The 20323-nt window shown below is 39.9% G+C and overlaps 1 protein-coding gene across 8 annotated transcripts in view; it reads right to left on the minus strand.

Moving 5' to 3' along the window:
* MRTFA (myocardin related transcription factor A) overlaps positions 1-20323 on the minus strand; it is a 195634-nt gene that overhangs the window by 98005 nt on the left and 77306 nt on the right. The window contains exon 1 of one of the 8 annotated variants that reach the window (XM_036297944.1): positions 3038-3500. The exons of the other annotated variants lie outside the window; for them this stretch is intronic. Coding sequence (XP_036153837.1) covers positions 3038-3083 — 46 coding nt within the window. The 5' untranslated portion in view covers positions 3084-3500. Of the gene's footprint in view, positions 1-3037; positions 3501-20323 lie in introns of those variants that run through there. 8 annotated transcript variants of the gene reach the window in all.

A 20323-nucleotide genomic window follows, 5' to 3' on the forward strand; every position in this document is an offset into this window, starting at 1 on the left:
TCCCAATATTTCCTTAGTGTTAGCTTCAGAAATCCCAAATACCCATCTAAGATCATCAGTTTTCTAATCACAAGGATCTAGATAGGTTTCCAGAATGGTAATAAATGCTTTAATCCTGTAACTGTGGCTTGATCAGAACACTTAGATTTAGCAGTGTGCCCTGTCTTCAAAGGAAGACAGACAGGGCACACTGCACATCCAGAGATGTGGAAGAATCTCAATTTTGAAAGTCCTGCTTTCAACAGCGCCTGCTTTGGACAAGGATTGGCAAAGTACAGGATGGTGGTTAGAAATGGATTTATTTCTTAATACAAAAACAGATCCCAAAACACTTCAATAAATTCCTGATTTAAAAGGCTTATGCCTATTAGGGGAAGTATGCCAAACCATTTTTATTCATTTAAAAAAATTTTTTTTCTAAGGGTCTATGTGTGCCAATGTCAGGAGCCAGTATACAGATTAACATATTGCCTTTGAGAAGTCAATAATTTAATTAGGGAGGCAGGTAAAAAATGATACTCTACATTGTGAAGGTGGTACTAGGGAACAAATAGGAGGAAGGGCTGACTCTATTGAGTGAGGTTTCATAGAAAGGCAGTATCTGAACTGGATCTCAAAAGATCAGTAAGAGACCACTACCAGTAAGCAAGATGAAAGTCTTTACGTGCAAATATGCCTCACCAAAATCCCCAAGCTCCAAATACTAAATGAAAACTGTCAGTGTGTGCACAATGTACCCTGGAACTTTGCTATATAATATTCAGAATTCTAAAGTTTAATGTAGGGTAAAAACTTTTGCATCTTGAATTTTGTCTTAAAGAGGTTTAATTACTTTAAAATCTTATTAAACAGTAGTTTCACCTCAAAAGCATATATTAATGGAGGTCCCAAATATTTTACTGCTAGAAAACCTATGGCTCACACAATCTAAATATTGACTTTAAAAAAAAGTTGGCTTTTAGTTTATTAAAGCTTCATAACAGATGCCTTTTCACTTTCCAACATAAATATAACTGTCAGATTACTATTATATTTCATAACTTCTTCTGAAGGGTAGAGCTTCAGAAGAAAACAGTAACAATTTCACAAAACCAACACATTATTAAAATTTTTGAACATTTAGGAATCACAACTATTATAGAAATAGGTTTCCTATTATTCCTTCCTATACCATTTCTCTACTTTTACACACAGGCAAAAGAAAGAGGTCCACATACATGCTGTTCTCTGCAGATTTTCATTCTACCTGTTTCCAATACCCTTGTCAATTTCATCTATACTTGTCTTACATACTATTATCCTTTGAAAGTTTTATGAAGTAGTTGGGCCAACAGATGGGTGGCTAGCTCTGCCCAACATATGTCATAGGAAAAAGAGCTCTTAGGCAAGACAAGAAAATAAGTAAATCCCTTTCCCTTATCCAGCTGGGAAGAGTGAGGCCCCTTAGAACAGTGGTTCTCAACCTTGACTGCACATTAGAATCACCTGGGAGTCTTTTTAAAATCCTGATTTCTGGGCCTCGTCCTCTGGAAAGTCTGTTTCTTTGTTATGGGGTGAGGCCACAACATTAGTAACAAAGAAACAGAATTTCCGGAGGATGAGGCCCAGAAATCAGGATTTTAAAAAGATTCCCAGGTGATTCTAATGTGCAGCCAAGGTTGAGAACCACTGCCTTAGAAGAAAGCAAACAATCTTTTAACCTTAATTAAGAAAAGTGACTAGACTGAGGTGATCTGTAAGTAAAAGATGATCAAAGAAGGGAGAGAGAGTTCAAATGCTAACATCTACTCCCTAAGATGAACCATGCACTTGCCCGCAGACAGCAGAGAACTAGAATACAGAGAGGAAAAAATAATTCAGTCAGTGTTACTGGGAGCTATTTCATCAAAGACAGATGGGAAACATTCAGATAAGCACATTATCTTGTTTAGAACATAGAGCTCAACAGATTTGGGGGAGGAAAAGGAAAGGCAACGTGGAACACATAGCATATTATAAACAGAAAAACTCAATTAAATGACTCATCATAGTCTTCTTTGTAAAAACCAGAAAAGAAGAGAAAGAATAGCAGTATCTTTTCTCTTTGCCCCTTACCTGTCCATAAGCTTAACCAGACAGCATCTGATCCTATCTTTAGATGGATATCTGTGTCTTTCAACATACTATCTAAACACTCCCCAAGGAAAACAGTGAGACCAATTCTGCCAGAGACAGTATCTTCCAGAACCAAGGAGTCTCATTCTCCTTTGAGTGAAGGCCAGTGGATGGGAAGAGATCCTCAAATGCCACTTGTACGAATCTATCAAGATATGCTATAAAACAGGAAAACACTAGACTACATTTTAGCAGAAGTCTAAAAATAACAAAAGAACATTCCCTATTTTTAGATATCTAACTTACAAGTTTAAAAACACTAAAAGTAAAACAAACCATTAAAAACAAACTGGAATTTAAAATGTTTTAAGATACTTTTGAGTTGGGAAGACTGTTTTTAGAGAATTTCAAAAATTCTTTGTTTTCTGTCTCCTTGCTCAAACTTTCCCATCTCCAAAACTTAAGAGTCTCAATCCTATGTGTTATCACGAGCATTTCCCAAAAGATGAAATAGAAAGGTTATACCACAAGAGAAAAAGAACAGCTAGGAAAAAAATTTTAAATATGCATTCACATAAAGACATAAAAATAGAGTATAGATTATTGCCTAAAGACAATAATTTATAAAACAACAAAAACAAGTTAATTATCTTATATTAAAAGCAGTGCCACAGATGATAATTGATTAAAGGAAAATAGTTATTTTTTCCCCACAGTCTTCTCACTGAACAGTTTTAAGGTCAGTAAACATCTATTTCAAAGTTATGTCTGAATAATCAGAATTTGCAATTTGTTATTGCAATAAGAATCTGAAAACACATACATTTACTGGAACATTAATCTTAACCCCTATCTTCCTCCCCATCTCCATCCAATCCTAGCACACAAATATTCCCAACCTTTTTTAAGAAACCTATGGCAAATAGGATTTGCGGGAAATTACCAGACTGCACAGCCATCATTAACATCTCAGGTTCCAGTAGAGTCATGACAAATTCTTCTCAAAAAACAACAGTCCACAAATATGAAAAAATTCAAAGTCGCAGAAGAAAGATGTTTTGAGAAGCTACCGAAGCTTTCATAAATTCAATCTCATGCCTTATGCTCAAAGCAGACTGTGAGAACTCCCCTTCTCAGTGCAGTTACCAGTTTGTCCACCCTTCAGGCAAGTTAAGATGACACAGAGTTGAATTACTGCCGACAGGAAACCAAGAAAGCTCTCAAGTTAAGACATACGAAGTGTGGTTAGAACAGTGAATGAGCTCCTCCCCTTGCTATTTGTCGCTGGGGGGAGGAGAGAGAAATACAGAAAGAGGTCTTCAGAAAACCAATTAACTGCTTTTTCCCCTCTCTCTTTTTAAAAAGGGAAGTTGAGGTTTTATTCAAAATCTTAGTATAAGAGACTCTGCTTCTATGCAATTTAGAGCCACAGATTAAACAGAATCCCTCAGTTTTGTGAAAGAGACAGCCCAATTACTGACCACTGATAGGAGGTGAGGATGAGGATTAGGTATATAGAAATATATACATACATATAAATACATACATATAAATATTCATGTATGGAGAGTTCGTTTTCTGAAAAATGGTTCCAATGGCTTTTTCATCTGTGATATTTATAGATAACAGGCTAAGGAACTTGAATATTTAACTACAGAAGCTCAACTATTTCTCCACCCCCACTCCAATTAAAATATCTGTTTCAAAAAGTCATCTGAGGGGACATAAGTAATACTTTCAACAATAAAGTTTAAATTTTTTTAAGTCATCTGAATGCATTCCAAAGCTGTAATCTGTCTTTCAGATCTGCCAATCCCACAGAAGAGCCTCTGACTTGTTCCTATGTGAGAAATGTGATCTGTGACTAAACAGCTTACTGATATTATTTGACTTTTCTAAAGTACTTTGTGATCTTGCTGTATATATGGAACACATAAGAAGGCAGTCTTAATACATAAGAATTTCCTTTTCCTGATAAAGAAACTTCAATTCTTTTTCTACTAGCACAGTGGTTCTCAACCTTCTGACCCTTTAAATACAGTTCCTCATGTTGTGACCCAACCATAAAATTATTTTCGTTGCTACTTCATAACTGTAATGTTGCTACTGTTATGAATCGTAATGTAAATATCTGATATGCAGGATGGTCTTAGGCGACCCCTGTGAAAGGGTCGTTCGACCGCCAAAGGGGTCGCAACCTACAGGTTGAGAACCGCTGTACTAGCACAAAGCAGGATCTTCTGAATAAGAACAAACATGGACACTTTACCTTCCATTGCAAAAATACAAACTGAAATCCTTTTAAATTATAGCAATTTTCAGTTATCCAAAATTAAAAGCTCATTCATTCCCTTCATAATACTCTTTACTAATAGATATTCAATAAGAATAGTCAGCTGCTTTTACCATATTTAATTAAGTTTTAATTAGCTCAAAACTAGAAATCCACGTTTAGGCCCTGGCCGGGGAGTTCAGTTGGTTAGAGCGTGGTCCCAATATGCCAACATTGCAAGTTTGATCAGGGCAAATACAACAATCAACCAATGAATGCATAAATAAGTGGAAAAACAAACTGACGTTTTTATTCATTCTCTCTCTCTCTCAGATAAATTTTAAAAATGTGTATAGAAATCCATGTTTAGTATGTTTACCTAGAATTCCTCCATCTTTCTGGTAAAGTATCAGCCTGTATTTTGATAGCCTACTGCTGCAAACTCAGCCCAGTGAATGCCTAAATGCTCACATAGTCAAACAAATGATAAATCAAAGTACCAAGACACTTTAAAAGAGAAAACTTTCAGAATGACTGAAGGCAATATTTTGTTATTAGAAAAGAAAAGCAATGGAGATTCTATGGCGGAGAGAAAAAACTTCCTTTCTTTCTCACTCCAAGAACATCATGTTTAAAAGAAAAGCTCTATATAGAACTGTGGGAATGACTCAACAGGCAACAGAGTGGCAGCCAGTGTGGGCTAAATGCTGCTCTGGAAAGACAGAATCATTCCCTCTGGCCCCTTCTGGCTAACAAGCTAAAAAACTGTCTTACGAAAAATGGGTAAATTTCAACTCTCATACTACATGGATAGTCTGGTCAGAGGTTAGGAACTAAAGGAAAAACATCCCTAAAAGGTTGAGTCATTCCTTTGTCCCTATGTGGGCTGTAAAATCTGCTGTATGAGGGTTTTTCAAATGAAACAAGTTCTTACAGCTCTGTACTTACATGAAAATATATACAAACTAGAGGCCTGGTGCACGAAACTTGTGCATGGGTAGGGTCCCTAGGCCTGGCCAGCGATCAAGGCCGATCAGGTCCCCCTTCCCGCACACTGCCACCATGCAGTTCTCCCCACCTCCCTGCCTCCCCCTTCCCTTACTCCCTCAGTGCCCTGCCTCCACCGCTGGTCACCCGCCATGTTCTGTGCCGCCCCCTGATGGTCAGCATACGTCATAGCGAGTGATTGAACTCCTATTCTCCCGGTTGAACTCCCGAGGGGACACTTTGCATATTAGCCTTTTATATATAGAATATTGTAAGATTATTGCACAGAAGGTGGTTGGAAGGGCAGAGGGCTGTTTCCCTCCTACCAAAACTTCTCCCTTTGCGCTGTTTAAGAGTGTTGGGAAAGCCACATTATTTCAGCCCTAACACAGATACTGATGGTCATATAGTGGGAGTAACAGTAACACCTTACATTCCAACTGACTTATTAACTTCTTCACAGCAATTCCACATCCATTATCTATTTCATCTGCCCTTTGAAATAAAAGGAGCTGCCCTAGCTGGTTTGGCTCAGTGCACAGAGCCTCAGCCCACAGACTGAAGGGTCCTGGGTTTGATTCTGGCATGTACCTCAGTTGCAGGCTCAATCTCAGTCAGGGCATGAGTGGGAGGCAACCAATCTATGTGTCTCTCTCACATTAATGTTTCTCTCTCTCTCCCTCCTCCCCTCCCTTCCACTCTCTCTAAAAAAAAATCAATAGAAAAATATCCTCAGGTGAGGATTAACACCAAAAAAAAGGAGCTAAAGAAAAACAAATTTTAAAACAAAATTCTAAAAAATCAATCTTAAAAAAAAGGGAAACAACAAGCAACATAATCTTTGTCTACTGCTAAGATTGTGTTTGCATTTACCCTGGAGTATCAGCACAACAGGTTTCACAATTACAAAAACCTGAACTATGGCAGCTTCAGTTCCACTATTTTTTGTGCAAATTGACAAAATTTTCATAGATAGAGAAGTAAAGTGTGACAATGCTTCTGCACAAGTGAACATGATTTTCAAGTTAATGGCACCAAGGGAATGAAGGATAATGATCTTAATTGCTAATAAAATAAAAGCTATCTTGCTTTTTTTTTGTTTTTAAGAGAGAAGGAAAGGAAGGGAAGAGAGGGAGATAGAAACATTCAAGCTATGAGTGAAACATTAGGGTTGCCTCCCATATGCCCATATGCACCCCTACTAGGAATGAACCCACAACTTAGGCCTCTGCCTTGACCAGGAATCGAACCCGGCAACCTTCCTGTGCACAAGACAACTGAGCCACACTGGTCAGGACCAAAGCTCTTTTGCTTTTAAATCATAACTCTCTAGCTAATCAACACAAGTTTAATTTGACTTACAGTCTCTATTAATCTACTCTAAAGAGACTTGATAAATGTGGGATATCAATAGTTTCCCCACAGAGCTTTCTCACCACAAACATGCCCCCCCCCCAGCTCCTCAAAGGACTTTAATGTTCATAATCAAGAGGAACTAAACAAGTTCTAATCCTATTTGACCTTCCTACTGGATTTGTCATAGTTTTCATACTCTTCTGAAAATTTATATCCTTGATTTTCTTAAAAATCCTACTTTCCTAACTCTGACCTTTCTTCTCAGAATCCTAAGTGGCCCCTCTTTCTCTGTCCCTCTCAGGGACACTCCTTTTACATATTCTCCCTGGCCAGTTTCATCCTTTCTTAAAGTTACTACCACCTACATACTGATCCATATCTAGCTCTGACTTCACCTAAGCTACCAACTATGCACCTCTATCCAGATTCTTAAAACTCAGTATTTCCAAAAGCAAACTTCCAATATCATCACCCTGTTCCAACCCCTCAAATTACATTGCTTCCATTTTCCTTAGCTTAGATAACAGTACTCAGGTCTGAAGCCATAAACTTAGACTCCTGTCCCTCCAATCCCAAACATCTAAGTATAACTAATTATCACATAACTTACTCCTCAAATCTATCCTTTTTGTTCCATCACTACAACCAGTACTTTTTATTTCAGGTCCTTAATTATTGTCTGGAGTATAGCAACAGCTTTTTAAAAACATAAAAGTTCAAAAATACACAAAGGTAGAAAGAATCGCCCTGACTGGTTTGGCTCAGTGGATAGAGCGTCGGCCTGTGGACTGAAAGGTTCCAGGTTTGATTCCAGTCAAGGGCATGTACCTTGGTTGCGGGCACATTCCCAGTGGGGACTGTGCAGGAGGCAGCTGATCAATGTTTCTCTCTTATCGATGTTTCTAACTCTCTATCTCTCTCCCTTCCTCTCTGTAAAAAGTCAATAAAATATATATTTTTTTAAAAAGGTAGAAAGAATCCTATCTAATAAAGAGGTAATATGCAAATTGACTGCCACTCCAACACACAAGATAGCCACCCCCATGTGGTCAAAGATGCCATCCCCATGTGGACACAAGATAGCCAGCAGGGGAGGGCAGTTGGGAGGGACCAGGCCTGAAAGGGAGGGCAGTTGGGGGGGACCCAGGCCTGCAGGGGAGGGCAGTTGGGGGGACCAGGCCTGCAGGGGCGGGCAGTTGGGGGGGACCCAGGCCTGCAGGGGAGGGCAGTTGGGGGCAACCAGGTGGGCAGGGGAGGGCATTTAGGGGTGACCAGGCTGGCAAGGGAGGGAAGTTAGGGGTGACAGGGCCAGCAGGGGAGAGCAGTTGGGGGCGACCAGGCCAGCAGGGAAGGGCAGTTAGGGGTGAGCAGGCAGGCAGGGGAGCAGTTAGGCATCAATCAAGCTGGCAGGGGAGTGATTAGGGGATGATCAGGCTGGCAGGCAGAAGCTGTTAGGGGCAATCAGACAGGCAGGCAGGCAGGCAGGCAAGTGGTTGGGAGCAAGCAGTCCTGGATTGTGAAAAGGACCCCAGTTTGGAGAGGGTGCAGGCTGGACTGAGGGACACACACTCCCTGCATGAATTTCGTGCGACAGGCCTCTAGTGGTAAAGTAAGTTGTATGTACCCCAGCACCCAGCTTCAAAATGTATCAACAAATAAATGCCTCTCCTCCACACACATAGCACCCAGCTAATACTGGATCTCTCTGAATCCAATTCTAAGCATCATCTCATTTCATCTTTAACACACACACACACACACACACACACACATATATATACACACATACACACACTAGAGGCCCGGTGCATGAAATTTGTGCGGGGGGGCGGGGGTGTCCCTCAGCCCGGCCTGCACCCTCTCTAATATGGGACCCCTCAGGGGATGTCTGACTGGGCCGATTGGGCCTAAACCTACAGACATTCCTCTCGCAATCCAGGACCGCTGGCTCCTAACCGCTCACCTGCCTGCTGGCCTGATCCCCCTAATTGCTCTCCCCTGCCAGCCCGAACACCCTAACTGCTCTCCCCTACAGGCCTGATCACCCCTAACTGCCTCTGCCTTGGCCCCGCCACCATGGCTTTGTCTGAAAGGACGTCTGGTCTAATTAGCATATTACCCTTTTATTAGTATAGATAAAGGCCTGCTGCATTGGTGGGGGCCAGCTGGTCTGCCCTGAAGGGGGTCCCAGATCAGGGTGAGGGTCCCCTTAGGTAAGGGGCTTGGGGCAGTTTGCAGGTCAGCCACGCCCCCATCGGGGTGGGGGTCTCCACTGGGGGCAGTGCCTGCCTGGGTGAGGGGCTGGAGTGGTTTGCAGGCTGGCCACACCTCCATCGGGGTGAGGGTCCCCACTGGGGGGCGTGGCCGGCCTGGGTGAGGGACTGAGGGCCATTTTGGGGCCGTTTGCAGGCCGGCCAGGCCCCTGCCTTTGTCTGGAAGGACGTCCAGAAGGTCTCCCGGTCTAATTAGCATATTAACTCTTTTTTTTTCAAATATATTTTATTGATTTTTTACAGAAAGGAAGGGAGAGGGATAGAGAGTCAGAAACATCAATGGGAAAGAAACATTGATCAGCTGCCTCTTGCACACTCCCTACTGGGGATGTGCCCGCAACCAAGGTACATGCCCTTGACCGGAATCGAACCTGGGACCTTTCAGTCCGCAGGCCGATGCTCTATCCACTGAGCCAAACCAGCTAGGGCAGCATATTAACTCTTAATTAGTATAGATATATGAATTATTTAACAGAAGCACAATACCATTACTACACCTAAGTTTTTTTAAATCCCTTAATATCATAAACTATTCAATCAATGCTCAAGTTTTCCCAACTGTCTCATACATTTCTTAAGGTTAATTTATTCAAATCAGAGTCCAACAGGGAAAACACATTACATATTCATTGATGTGGCTCTTAAGTTTCTCTTAATCTATAGATTTTTTCCCCTTCCTCTCTTCTTTGTTGAAAAAAAAATTGTTTTCTCACATTTTGGATTTTGCTAACTGTATCCCCTTGATGTTATTTAACCACGCTCCATATCCTATATTTGCACAGTAAATTACTAGTTAGATACAGAGGCTTGGTCTAATTCAGGTTAAAAGTTTTTCACAAGAATATTTCATAGGTGGTACTTCAGCAATAAGCTTCTTAACTGTGCTCCTTTCTCTCCACCCTTACCTCAATTAAAACTTATCCTTGTTACCACCCAATTCTTATTCATTCTTCAAAGCCAGTTTAAGTGTTGCCTTCTTCAGAAAGCCTTCCCTGATCCTGGCACTTTCCCCACCCTCCTCACACTCTCCATGAATATGATACATATCCCTCATTTTTGCTCCTCCAGAACCTGTGCCCACCTATATATATTGCTTGTTACCACATAACTTAATGCCTCTGCATTAAAAGATTTAGCACAATGTCTGATGTGAAAACATTCATAAATGTATGCCAAATGAAATGAAAAGCCCTATTTATAGCAGAAAATTCTAACAGCATGGCAAAAATTCATAACAATAAAAGAATCCCTACCTTCTCAGAAAAGACAGGTAGTTTGCTACAGTTTTCATTAGAACACATTCTGAAGGTGTTATTCAAAACTACTTGAGGAAGCCAACTTATCCATAGCAATGAAGCATAGGGTTAACATAAATAGAACATCCACAATAATGCCCTCAGCAATATTAAGTGCTAATGACAATGAAAATGCCCAAATTGTAGGGCAGGAGTAAGAGAAAGCAGAGAAACGGAAGGCCTATCTCATCCACAAAAGAAGCAATCCTTTAACCTTTGAAAGCTGTCAACCTCACTAACAAGTGATATCAATTTCTATGATGGACTGTAGTATAAACAGGTATACACAAAATAACAAATGATCTCTGTGGGATTTCAGAACATTGAAGTGTAACCTTGTTCCTATGTCCATTTCTGATTTGGGTTCTCACAAATACATATATGAATTTACTGATGTTCAGATCTATAAAAATCTAATCATCATATTGAAATTTTACAGGCTCTAACCAATTAAGTCTCTCCCCTAGACACCAAGTGTTGAGCAAAGTTAAAACACCCAAAAGATAACATAACCCAACACCCAGGTGAGTTGCTACAGATTCAAGGCAGCTTCTATTTCCTGTGACCACAACCTACTACTGAGAAACCCTGTCAAGACGAGCAGTCCCGGTTTTGAGTAATTTACTGCAAATATAGGGTATGGAGCATGGTTAAATAACATCAAGGGGATACAGTTAGCAAAATTACTCTAGGTATGCTCTTCCTTGGCCTCAAGATAGATGAAGGCTGTATTTTCAGCTAACTTTTCAAAATATAATAAATGTTAAGGGCTATGATAGCCATAAATATAAACAGCCAACTCATTCATACTGTATGTCCGAAATATTGTCATTATGCACAATGGCAATGCCAATGGGGGCACAAAGACAGATGGAACCAGACTGACACTGTTTCTGCTCTAAAGGGCCTTATTATGAAGTAGGGTAGAAAATCTCTAACCAACAATTTAAAAAAAAGAAAAATGAAGTGCTAAATAAAAGTATAATCAATGAACTAAACAAATATAAAAGCAGCAGCAATTCATTCTGGGGAAGAATGATGTGAGCTGCCTCTTAAAAAAATAAAGGCACCAGAGTTCATCAGTTTCTTTTCAAAATTCCAACTCCATAGACGTGTATACTTGTATACCCAATAACAAAGCCAAAAGAAATCCAGTCTTGACCTAATCCAGCCCCTTATCCAGAGTACTAAGAGTGAAATACATGTAGGAAACTCTTGTACAAATTCCTGACATGTGGTTCCCAGTCTGTTACTAGAGTACTTGTGGAACAACCTTAGAAATAAGATTTTAGTGGGCAAGGAAATGAACTGAATGGTCAGAAACAATGAAACACCCACCAGCTACAAACATTCAGGGTAAAGTTCTTCCTCACTACTAATCAAAGAAATACAAATTGAAATGAAAACATTTCATCTATCACATCAGCAGTCTTTTATAAATGACACTATCAATGTTGGTAAGTGAACCAGGCACTCATACAGGATTGACAGAAATATAAATTGGAAGGCCACTATGGATTGGAACCGGACAATGTATTTCTAAAGAACCTCAATTCTTAATAAGGCCTACAAAGGAGAGTGTGATTTGGCCCCTATATACCTACTTATTTCACATCCCTCTCTCTCAACCCCTCCACTGACATATTGGTATTCTCTTAGTTTTGTTATGCCAAGTTTTCCCCAATAAGTCTTATTTTTCCGTTTCCTTTCCCCCACCCCCTCTTTCCCCTAGTCTTAACATATGCTAGTCCCTCTCTCCTTTGTTTGCCTATCCACTCCTTGTGCTTTGACATCAGCTTAAATGTCTATTCCTTCAAGAGGCCTTTCCTGACCAACACCTCATTACCTAAATTAGAACCATCACTATTAAATCTGTTATAACATCTTATGCCCTGCCCCCCTCCAAGTTTTAACTATAAATTGGCTTGTATAAATCAGTTTAATCTTTCTTTCATTAACTGTAAGTTCTGTGACGATGAAAACCTTATCTGTGTTGTTCCTTACTGTCTCTCCAATACTTAGCACACAGATGATGCCATAAGTCACTGAATAAATTTTCAACGTTAAAATGGTCAAATTCTTTAAGCCAGTATTTCTACTTCTAAAAAAATAATTTAAAATACCAAAAAAGAAAGCTTCAAAAGATGTTCATCAAATCTCTGTAAAGTGTGAAAAACAGAAAATGATTCAGTGAGTGGGGAGGTGGGGGAATTGAATAAATGATGGCACAGAATGGAATGTCATACACCCATTAAAAAGGCTACTTATAAAACTTTCAGTGACATCTGAAAAATCTTAAATTATATAATGCTAAATGAAAAAAAAACACACATAGTATTAGATTAGTTATTTTTAAAACATACATTTGGAAGAAGAGGGAAATAAACCACATACTATAGCAATTTTCTCTGGAAGATGGAATCCATTGGGAGGTTTTTGTTTGTTTGTTTTGTTTTTTAAAGAGGGAGAGTCTATCTGGCATCTGTTCTCTAGGAACCTAGCACATTTGACAAATGCATGAGAATGGAAAATTGATTATCTTTAAGTACTGAAATGAAGTAGGTTATGAAATTCTATCAATCACATCATAAACAGAATCAATGAGCTGACATGTTTAAGATTTGGGCATTTTCACTTTGGCTGGGAGACCTAATCTACAAAATCCCTGACAACCAAGCTTCCTGAGGAGCATAAGTAACAAAGCTCTTTCCTTTCCCAAAGAAAATATTGTAATTTGAATCAGAAACTGCCTACTCAAAATTTTTACTTTTCACAGCAGTTAATTAGTACCTCCTGTGAAACACTAAAGCATGAAAGGATACAGTGCGTACCCTTACAGAAAAAAACTGCATTATCTGCCCTTTCTTCTACAGGCTACACATGTGGAAAACAAATGAGTACTTCCTAAGTTTTACACAAAGAAAAGAAAAGCCTATGAAAGGGGAACAAGCATGCCCTTTTCACTTCCATTTTCTCCTTAATTCTCTTTACATAACTTCTCATCCCAACTAGCAGAGCAGATAACTGTACATTGTTTCAGACAAATATTTGGGATCAAATCAAGAACAGTTATAAAATAATTTTTTAAAGTACACAGCATTAAAATATATGAAACCTTTAAAATAAATCTAATAGATGTATAAGACCACCACAGAAAAAACTATAAAACCTCTTTGGGAGATCTTACTGAAAATATAAATAAATGAAGGAATATACTACATTCACAATACAATATTCTAAAGATGTTAATTCTCCACAACTTGGTTTACAGAGTTAGTGTAATCCCAATCAAAACCCCACAGTAACTTAAAAATCCATATGGAAAGACACTCTTGGAAAATAAATAGGTGGGAAGGAAGATTGACGTCTCCCATGTAAACAGGGCTTATTACAATTATCATTAACTAGTAGCCTGGTGCATGAAATTCATGCATATTGAAAGGAAATTAATTAGAGGAACGTAATTTGGACTCACTATCTCTAATATCAGTAATATGTGAGCGTGAGGCAGTCCGCGTTTCTGAAATTCAATGACATGAATTTTAGCTATTACTTTGCCAAATAAATGGAATTTACAGATATCATTTCCAAGAGCATTCAGCTTCATATTAAAAACTCTGGCTACCAAGTCAGGTCTGTTTTCAACTTTTTGCCAGCGTTGTAAATTGTTTGCAATATCTGCCCATTTGGGGTTGCATGTCATGGTTATGAATAAATCGGGCTTGCCATACCTCGTTACAATTGCCATAGCATCCTGATATCGATGCTGCATATTTCTGGGACTACCCTCAGAAGATGATGGAAGTATTATCATTTTACCAATCGGCACATTGTCATTTTCAGATCTAGATCTGAGATAATCCATCAAACCACTATATTTTTCAACTCTCAACTTAGATTGGTTTGCTTTGATGAAATTTATCTGACTGGCCTCCATTTTTGAATACGAATCCACGATAAACTGTTGAGTTAATTTTCCTGCATTTAAAATAGGATTGAACATGTCCCGCACAGAGAGATGAAATCCATAATACTGCATTTGTGTGACTCGTGTCCTTACATTTTGTCTAGTATTATTGTCGATTACACTGTTGTCTCTGCGACTTAATGCAATATCTGTTCTCCAGCCTTTTCCACCATGTGGAAAAGAATAGGATATGTCATTGCATCTAATGTAGGAAACAGGATATTGATTTGTTTCATTTTAGTGGCATTTGAATTATTGGGATCTGGTTTACAATGAATGAGCAAGTCCCTTTCAAAAGGAGGTTCTCCGTCTTCATTTCTGAATATGACAGCAACCTCGGTTACACAGGGAGAATTATATCTACCCGGGTTACTGTTATGATCGTATTTAGGTGCCACTGTTACTTCTGTGGGAGCAATACCTTTTGCTGCTGCTTCAGATTGGGCTTCCTTTTCTACCTCATGTAGCATCTTGTACAATTTTGTTAAATCATTTATTTCATGCATGAGGTTGTTGAGGTTGATCAGGAGTCTTTCTGAGCAGGCCTGGTTTTCTGGCATTGCTAATCTTTTACTCGTAGCTTCGGCTGTATCCAAAATATAGAATTGAGCAAACTTCTGAGAAACACCATCCGAAGGATGTAAAGTTCCAGTATGGTAATAAACTTGTCCATGTATTCTAAAACAGTATGGCCCATATCCTGATGGCGATGCAATATTTGCACCCATGGAAGCAAAAGCAAAAGAACTATTTATGGAACGAATATTTTCCATGAAATTTTTACTGTCAGAATCTTTGTCATTAATCTTTTTAAATATGCCGGGTAATCTGGAAAATGTGTATCATTTGGACAGACATTCCCTTTGCTACAACATCGAGTAAATTTCCCATCAGATGGTTTTTCATCCGAGAAATTTAGTGATAGGCAAAATTCACATCGAACAGTCATTCCACCACAACTATGTTCGAGGATTGCATCCTCATGTACTCCATTTTCGCTGAGAAGGCAGTTCCTACCGGTATTGGTAGTACTTGTTGATTACTGTTCTCTAGACATATTCTGTCGTCGCCACCGCCTTCTTTCAACTTCAAAGGCACGTTGGTCTTTAGACATTTTCTGTTGATAATGCTGGTGTTTTTTGGCATCAGAGCAACGTTTTTCTAGTAGCTGGTATTCAAATACATCCTGTTGCAGGCACCGCCTTCTTTCAAGATCAGACGCACGCTGCTCTGCAGACACTTACTGTCGATAACGCCGGCATCTTTCAGCTGCAGAGCTATGTTGTATCAACAGTTGTTTTTTAGACAAAGTCCCACCTCTCTACTGTCACGGTCTGAGATGCAGGTGAATGAGAGTCCTGACTATCAGGCTGCTGACAGCTGTCTGACCATGGCTGATTCTGGCTGATTCTGTGGGGGTGGGACTTCCTCCTCCCTGCTGTCAGTTTCCACAGCTGTGATGAAGAAGCTGGGGTGACAGAGGGAGCCACGCCCTCCAAGCCGCCCCCTCTCTCACTCTGCTCTATGTCCAGCGGTGTCCTGCTCTGCCAACTCTTCCAAACCTCCCCCTCTCCGCCTGCAAGGACCCGAGAGCCCTTGGGCATGGCTAGGCGCGGGTGGCCTCGCCTCCCCGACCAGTGAAAGTCCCAGGAGCCCATGGGCGTGGCTACGGCCTTGCCTCCTGGGCCTGCGAAGGTCCCAGGAGCCTGCAGGCATAGCTAGGCATGCCTCCTGGGGCTGGCAAAGGTCCCGGGAGCCCAGAGCCACGGCCACCGTCGCCTCCTGGGGCACTTGATACTTGTGTATGCAAATCAACTGCCATCTTTGTCAGATTAATTTGCATAGTCACTCTGGCTGGTGGGCGTGGCTTGAGCGTAGCGGAGGGATGGCTAATTTGCATGTTTCTCTTTTATTATATAGGATAAGACTGTGAGGTACTGGTGGAGGTGTAGACAAATAAGACCAATGCAAACAAATAGTGAGCTCAGAAACACATCACATGTAGGTAGGTCCTTCATATATGAAAGAGGTAGCTCTGCTGATCAGTGGGGAAAGAACAGTATTTTCAATAATGAGAGTCCATTTGAAAAAAAAATTGAACTGGAGCGTACTTTACCCCCATAAGAAAAATTAAGACACAAAACTCACTAACTATAAAAGACTCAGAAATCAATTACATTAAATTTAGGAATTCTTAATTGAAAGATACCATAAAGAGAATGATAAAGACAAATTACAGAGTGGGAGAAACTATCTATACCAGATTTAAGAACAACAAACTAGTATTCCAAACATATAAAGAACTCCTATTGGTAAGCCAGGCTGATGGAAACTCAAATATGGTGCCTGCCAGTCAGCTCTACAACTGGGGCGGTTTCAGCATAGGAACAATGACCTCTGTGAGTACTTTTGTCTGGGAGAAAGCTGACCCTGAGTTCTTGCCCTGATGCCAATTTAGTTCCTTCCTGTATGTCCCTGGATCCTTTCAAGTTGCTGCCCCAGCACTGGAGCTCAGAGGGAGTGAGTCTCATCATTGATGTTTCTCTCTCTCTCTCTCTCTCTCTCTCTCTCTCTCTCTCTCTCTCTCTCTCTTTCTCCCCCTCTCCCTTCCTCTCTGAAATCAATAAAAATATATACTTAAAAAAAAAAAAAGAACAGCAGCTACTCCTAGGACAGTGATGGCAAACCTATGACACACATGTCAGAGGTGACACTAGAACTCTTTTGGTTGATTTTTCTTTGTTAAATGGCATTTAAATATAAAAAATAAATATCAAAAATGTAAGTCTTTGTTTTACTATGGTTGCAAATATCAAAAAATTTCTATATGTGACACGGCACCAGAGTTAAGTTAGGGTTTTTCGAAATGCTGATACACCGAGCTCAAAAGGCTCGCCATCACTGTCCTAGGAAGAAGAGATGGGGTTGTCATCAAAGAGGAGCACATGGGAGACTTCCTTGGGCTCACAATGAGCAATTGTTGAGCTGAGTAGTGGTTACATAGCTCTTTGTTTTGTGATTATTCTGTAAATTATCATATGATTTATGTACTTTTCTGTATATACTAGAGGCACAGTGCACGAAATTCATACTCTGGTAGGGTCCCTAGAGGCTGGTGGCAACTGGCCGGGTACTCCCTCCCTTCCCCCAGCCAGCCCTGCCCCCTGGTTGAACTCCCGGAAGAACTCCCAGTTGAGGGGACAATTTGCATACTATGCTTTTATTATATAGGATGTTATTATTTCTTCCCCCTGTCCCAAGATAAAAGAAAACAAGACCTGAATAGTAAAATATATATATCACCAATCTAACTTCAAGGAAGGTGTTTAGTACAAGAAGCTTTTTTCAGCATTGCCAACCTTATTGCAAATATTCCTTTCTATTGCTCTGTAAGTATATTCATAAGTGTTGGACCATGAACAAGCTGTTTCAGAAGTTTCCTATACATGTAGATATAAGCAATTTTTAGTGGGTGACATGTCAAGTTTTTATTTATTCAATCACTGGTGGGTTGGAGAAAGGCACTTTCTCAATAATAGGACCGCCCCCTTCAAAATGCAAAAATCCTATATAATAAAAAGGGTAATATACAAATTGACCCTAATGGCAGAACGACCAGAACGCCTGCTCAACCAGCCACTATGAGGCGCACTGACCACCTCTTGGTTCCTTTCCTTGACCGGCAGGCTCTGATCACCTGACGGTGAATGGGGACCCAGGGGTGGGTGGTGGGGGACGTGGGTGGTGCCAGGCCAAGTCCCCTACCCCACCAGTGGCCCCACACACAGAGGGCAACCTGCGGCAGGGGTGGGGCCGGCGAGCAGGCAGGAATGGCCAACCTCTCAGTCCCTTCCCCGGGCCAACAGGCTCTGATTGCCTGATGGTGAATAGGGGACCAGAGCTGGCTGTGGGCAGCCAGGGAAGATGGCCCTGATCGCAGGCCAGGCCTAGGAACCATATCTGCACACAAATTTCGTGTGCCAGGCCTCTAGTCCAAGTCATAGTTTAATATCCAATCAAGGATTTGTTAACCAGAACACAAGAAGTGCAGGGCAGCTATCAAGGGGGACACCTAGGAAGGCGGACTAAGCAGGAAAGAGGAAAGGTAAATCTCACCAGCTTAAAAATGTTGCCTGATATTCAACCTCAATCCATGATCCAAAAAATTATCCCCCATAAACAGATCACTAGTCCCAAATTTAGTTTGTGTTACCTAAAATGGAAAGTAAAAACAAAGAAATTTGGTATTTATTAGATCTGATCAAAGAGCTAATGGTTTGTTCGTTAAAGGAATAGGAGGGAAGGAGGCAAAACTAGTTGCTGTAGTACAACTTTTTGAACCTTTCAATGTCTTCCTCAGTGTCTCATTTACTATAGGTACTTTATAAATATCTGCTGAATACTAATTTCCATAGTGATCACACCAGTAAATAGAACTGCAGGAAGGCACAAATGACTGTCCTAAAATAAAATTTTAAAAGTCAAGGACAAAATAAGAGGTCAAGAATATAACCCCAAAAATGACATTTTTCTCTTGGAAATCTTTATGAACTTGTCATCCATTAATTTATCCAACTTTTGTCTGTAATGCCTTCTGAGTAATGCATTCCATGTAATTACTACTCACTGTGTCACAACTCTATAATTCCCAATCCTAGGCACATCTCTTAGGATATAAGCAAGTCTCCAACTTATAAATGGATTATACTCCAAAAGCTCATTTGTAATATGATCATTTGGAATATAGAATGCACTTTCCCACAAAAGCCATGAAATATGAATTATGGTAAAATTCCCAGACTTTCCTATAAAAGCCTACAGGGTAACTAAAATGCCATATATTTACAATGAGAAAAAAAAGCAAACAGTATTTCAGCTCCCATTCTAGAGTCTCCTGAAATAGCTTTATGCAGTCTCAGCCAGTTCTAAAACTTATTCATACTTAAAAGACTGACCTCAGGTTATTATGAAGAAGGAATAGATATGTAAGGAAAAGACAGCTAAATAGCACTACACCATTAATGGAAGAAGCAAGATGAAACTTAAATTTTCTAGCATGGCACATTCATTAAATGTGTGCCAGAACTCCTTTAGGTGGAGCCAAAGAGGATGGGGTTAGATGATTACTGAGGTCTCCAGGCTTCTCCCAGCTCAGGCTAGACAGAATCCACAGTTGGATCAATTAATCTTTTAGACCTAAGTGCTCAGCTTAGAAGAAGACAGAAAAGTAATATTTGAAAATACACCTTGAAACTTTATCAACTTTTTCCAATTAGACCAAAGGCATCTTCTCTCATTAGGACCCCAACTCCTCTGTTTAGGATAGAGCTATCAAGACCTTGACTGCCTATTACCTGCAAGGACCCTTGCTAACTCACTGAATTTCTATATAACATAAGCTTTTATATAAAAGATAGAAAAACAATAAATTTCTCACTCCACCCTTTCAACACATGGTACACTATCCATAAAAAAGCAGCTCCACTAACTCCAGAAATCATTCTGCTCTAAACTCCCCACTTTCCAATTTTACTATTGTCTCAGGGATTTTCCATTTCTACTCCTACTTTTACCTCCCTACAAATAACCATGCAAAGAAGACTTAGTGTAAAATACAATAATGATTTTCCAGCCTTCTTTCCCTTTTGACAGGAAGAAGCACCATCAAGGTGCACAAACAGCAGACCCAATTATGGCCCAAAAAGCCCTGCAACTAGACAGTAATATTGCCCCTGTCCAGACATTCACCTGATAGTTGCTGAAACAATATGCATGTTTCACCAAGATAATAGCTACTCTGCAACTTCCTATTCTCTTAACTTAATAAACATTTTCTATTTTCTCTATATAACAGAATCTGATTTTTGACAGTTACTTTTTGATTTTTGCTAAGCAATTAGTATTTCTGATCACTGGCCATCAATGAACTGAGTAATTATGAGGAAATTTTTATTTTCTTTTTTTTTTTTTTAAAATATATATTTTATTGATTTTTCATAGAGAGGAAGGGAGAGAGATAGAGAGAGTTAGAAACATCGATGAGAGAGAAACATCGATCAGCTGCCTCCTGCACATCCCC

Source organism: Myotis myotis, unplaced genomic scaffold, assembly GCF_014108235.1.
Source record: "Myotis myotis isolate mMyoMyo1 unplaced genomic scaffold, mMyoMyo1.p scaffold_m19_p_3, whole genome shotgun sequence".
Classification (NCBI taxonomy): Eukaryota; Metazoa; Chordata; class Mammalia; order Chiroptera; family Vespertilionidae; genus Myotis; species Myotis myotis.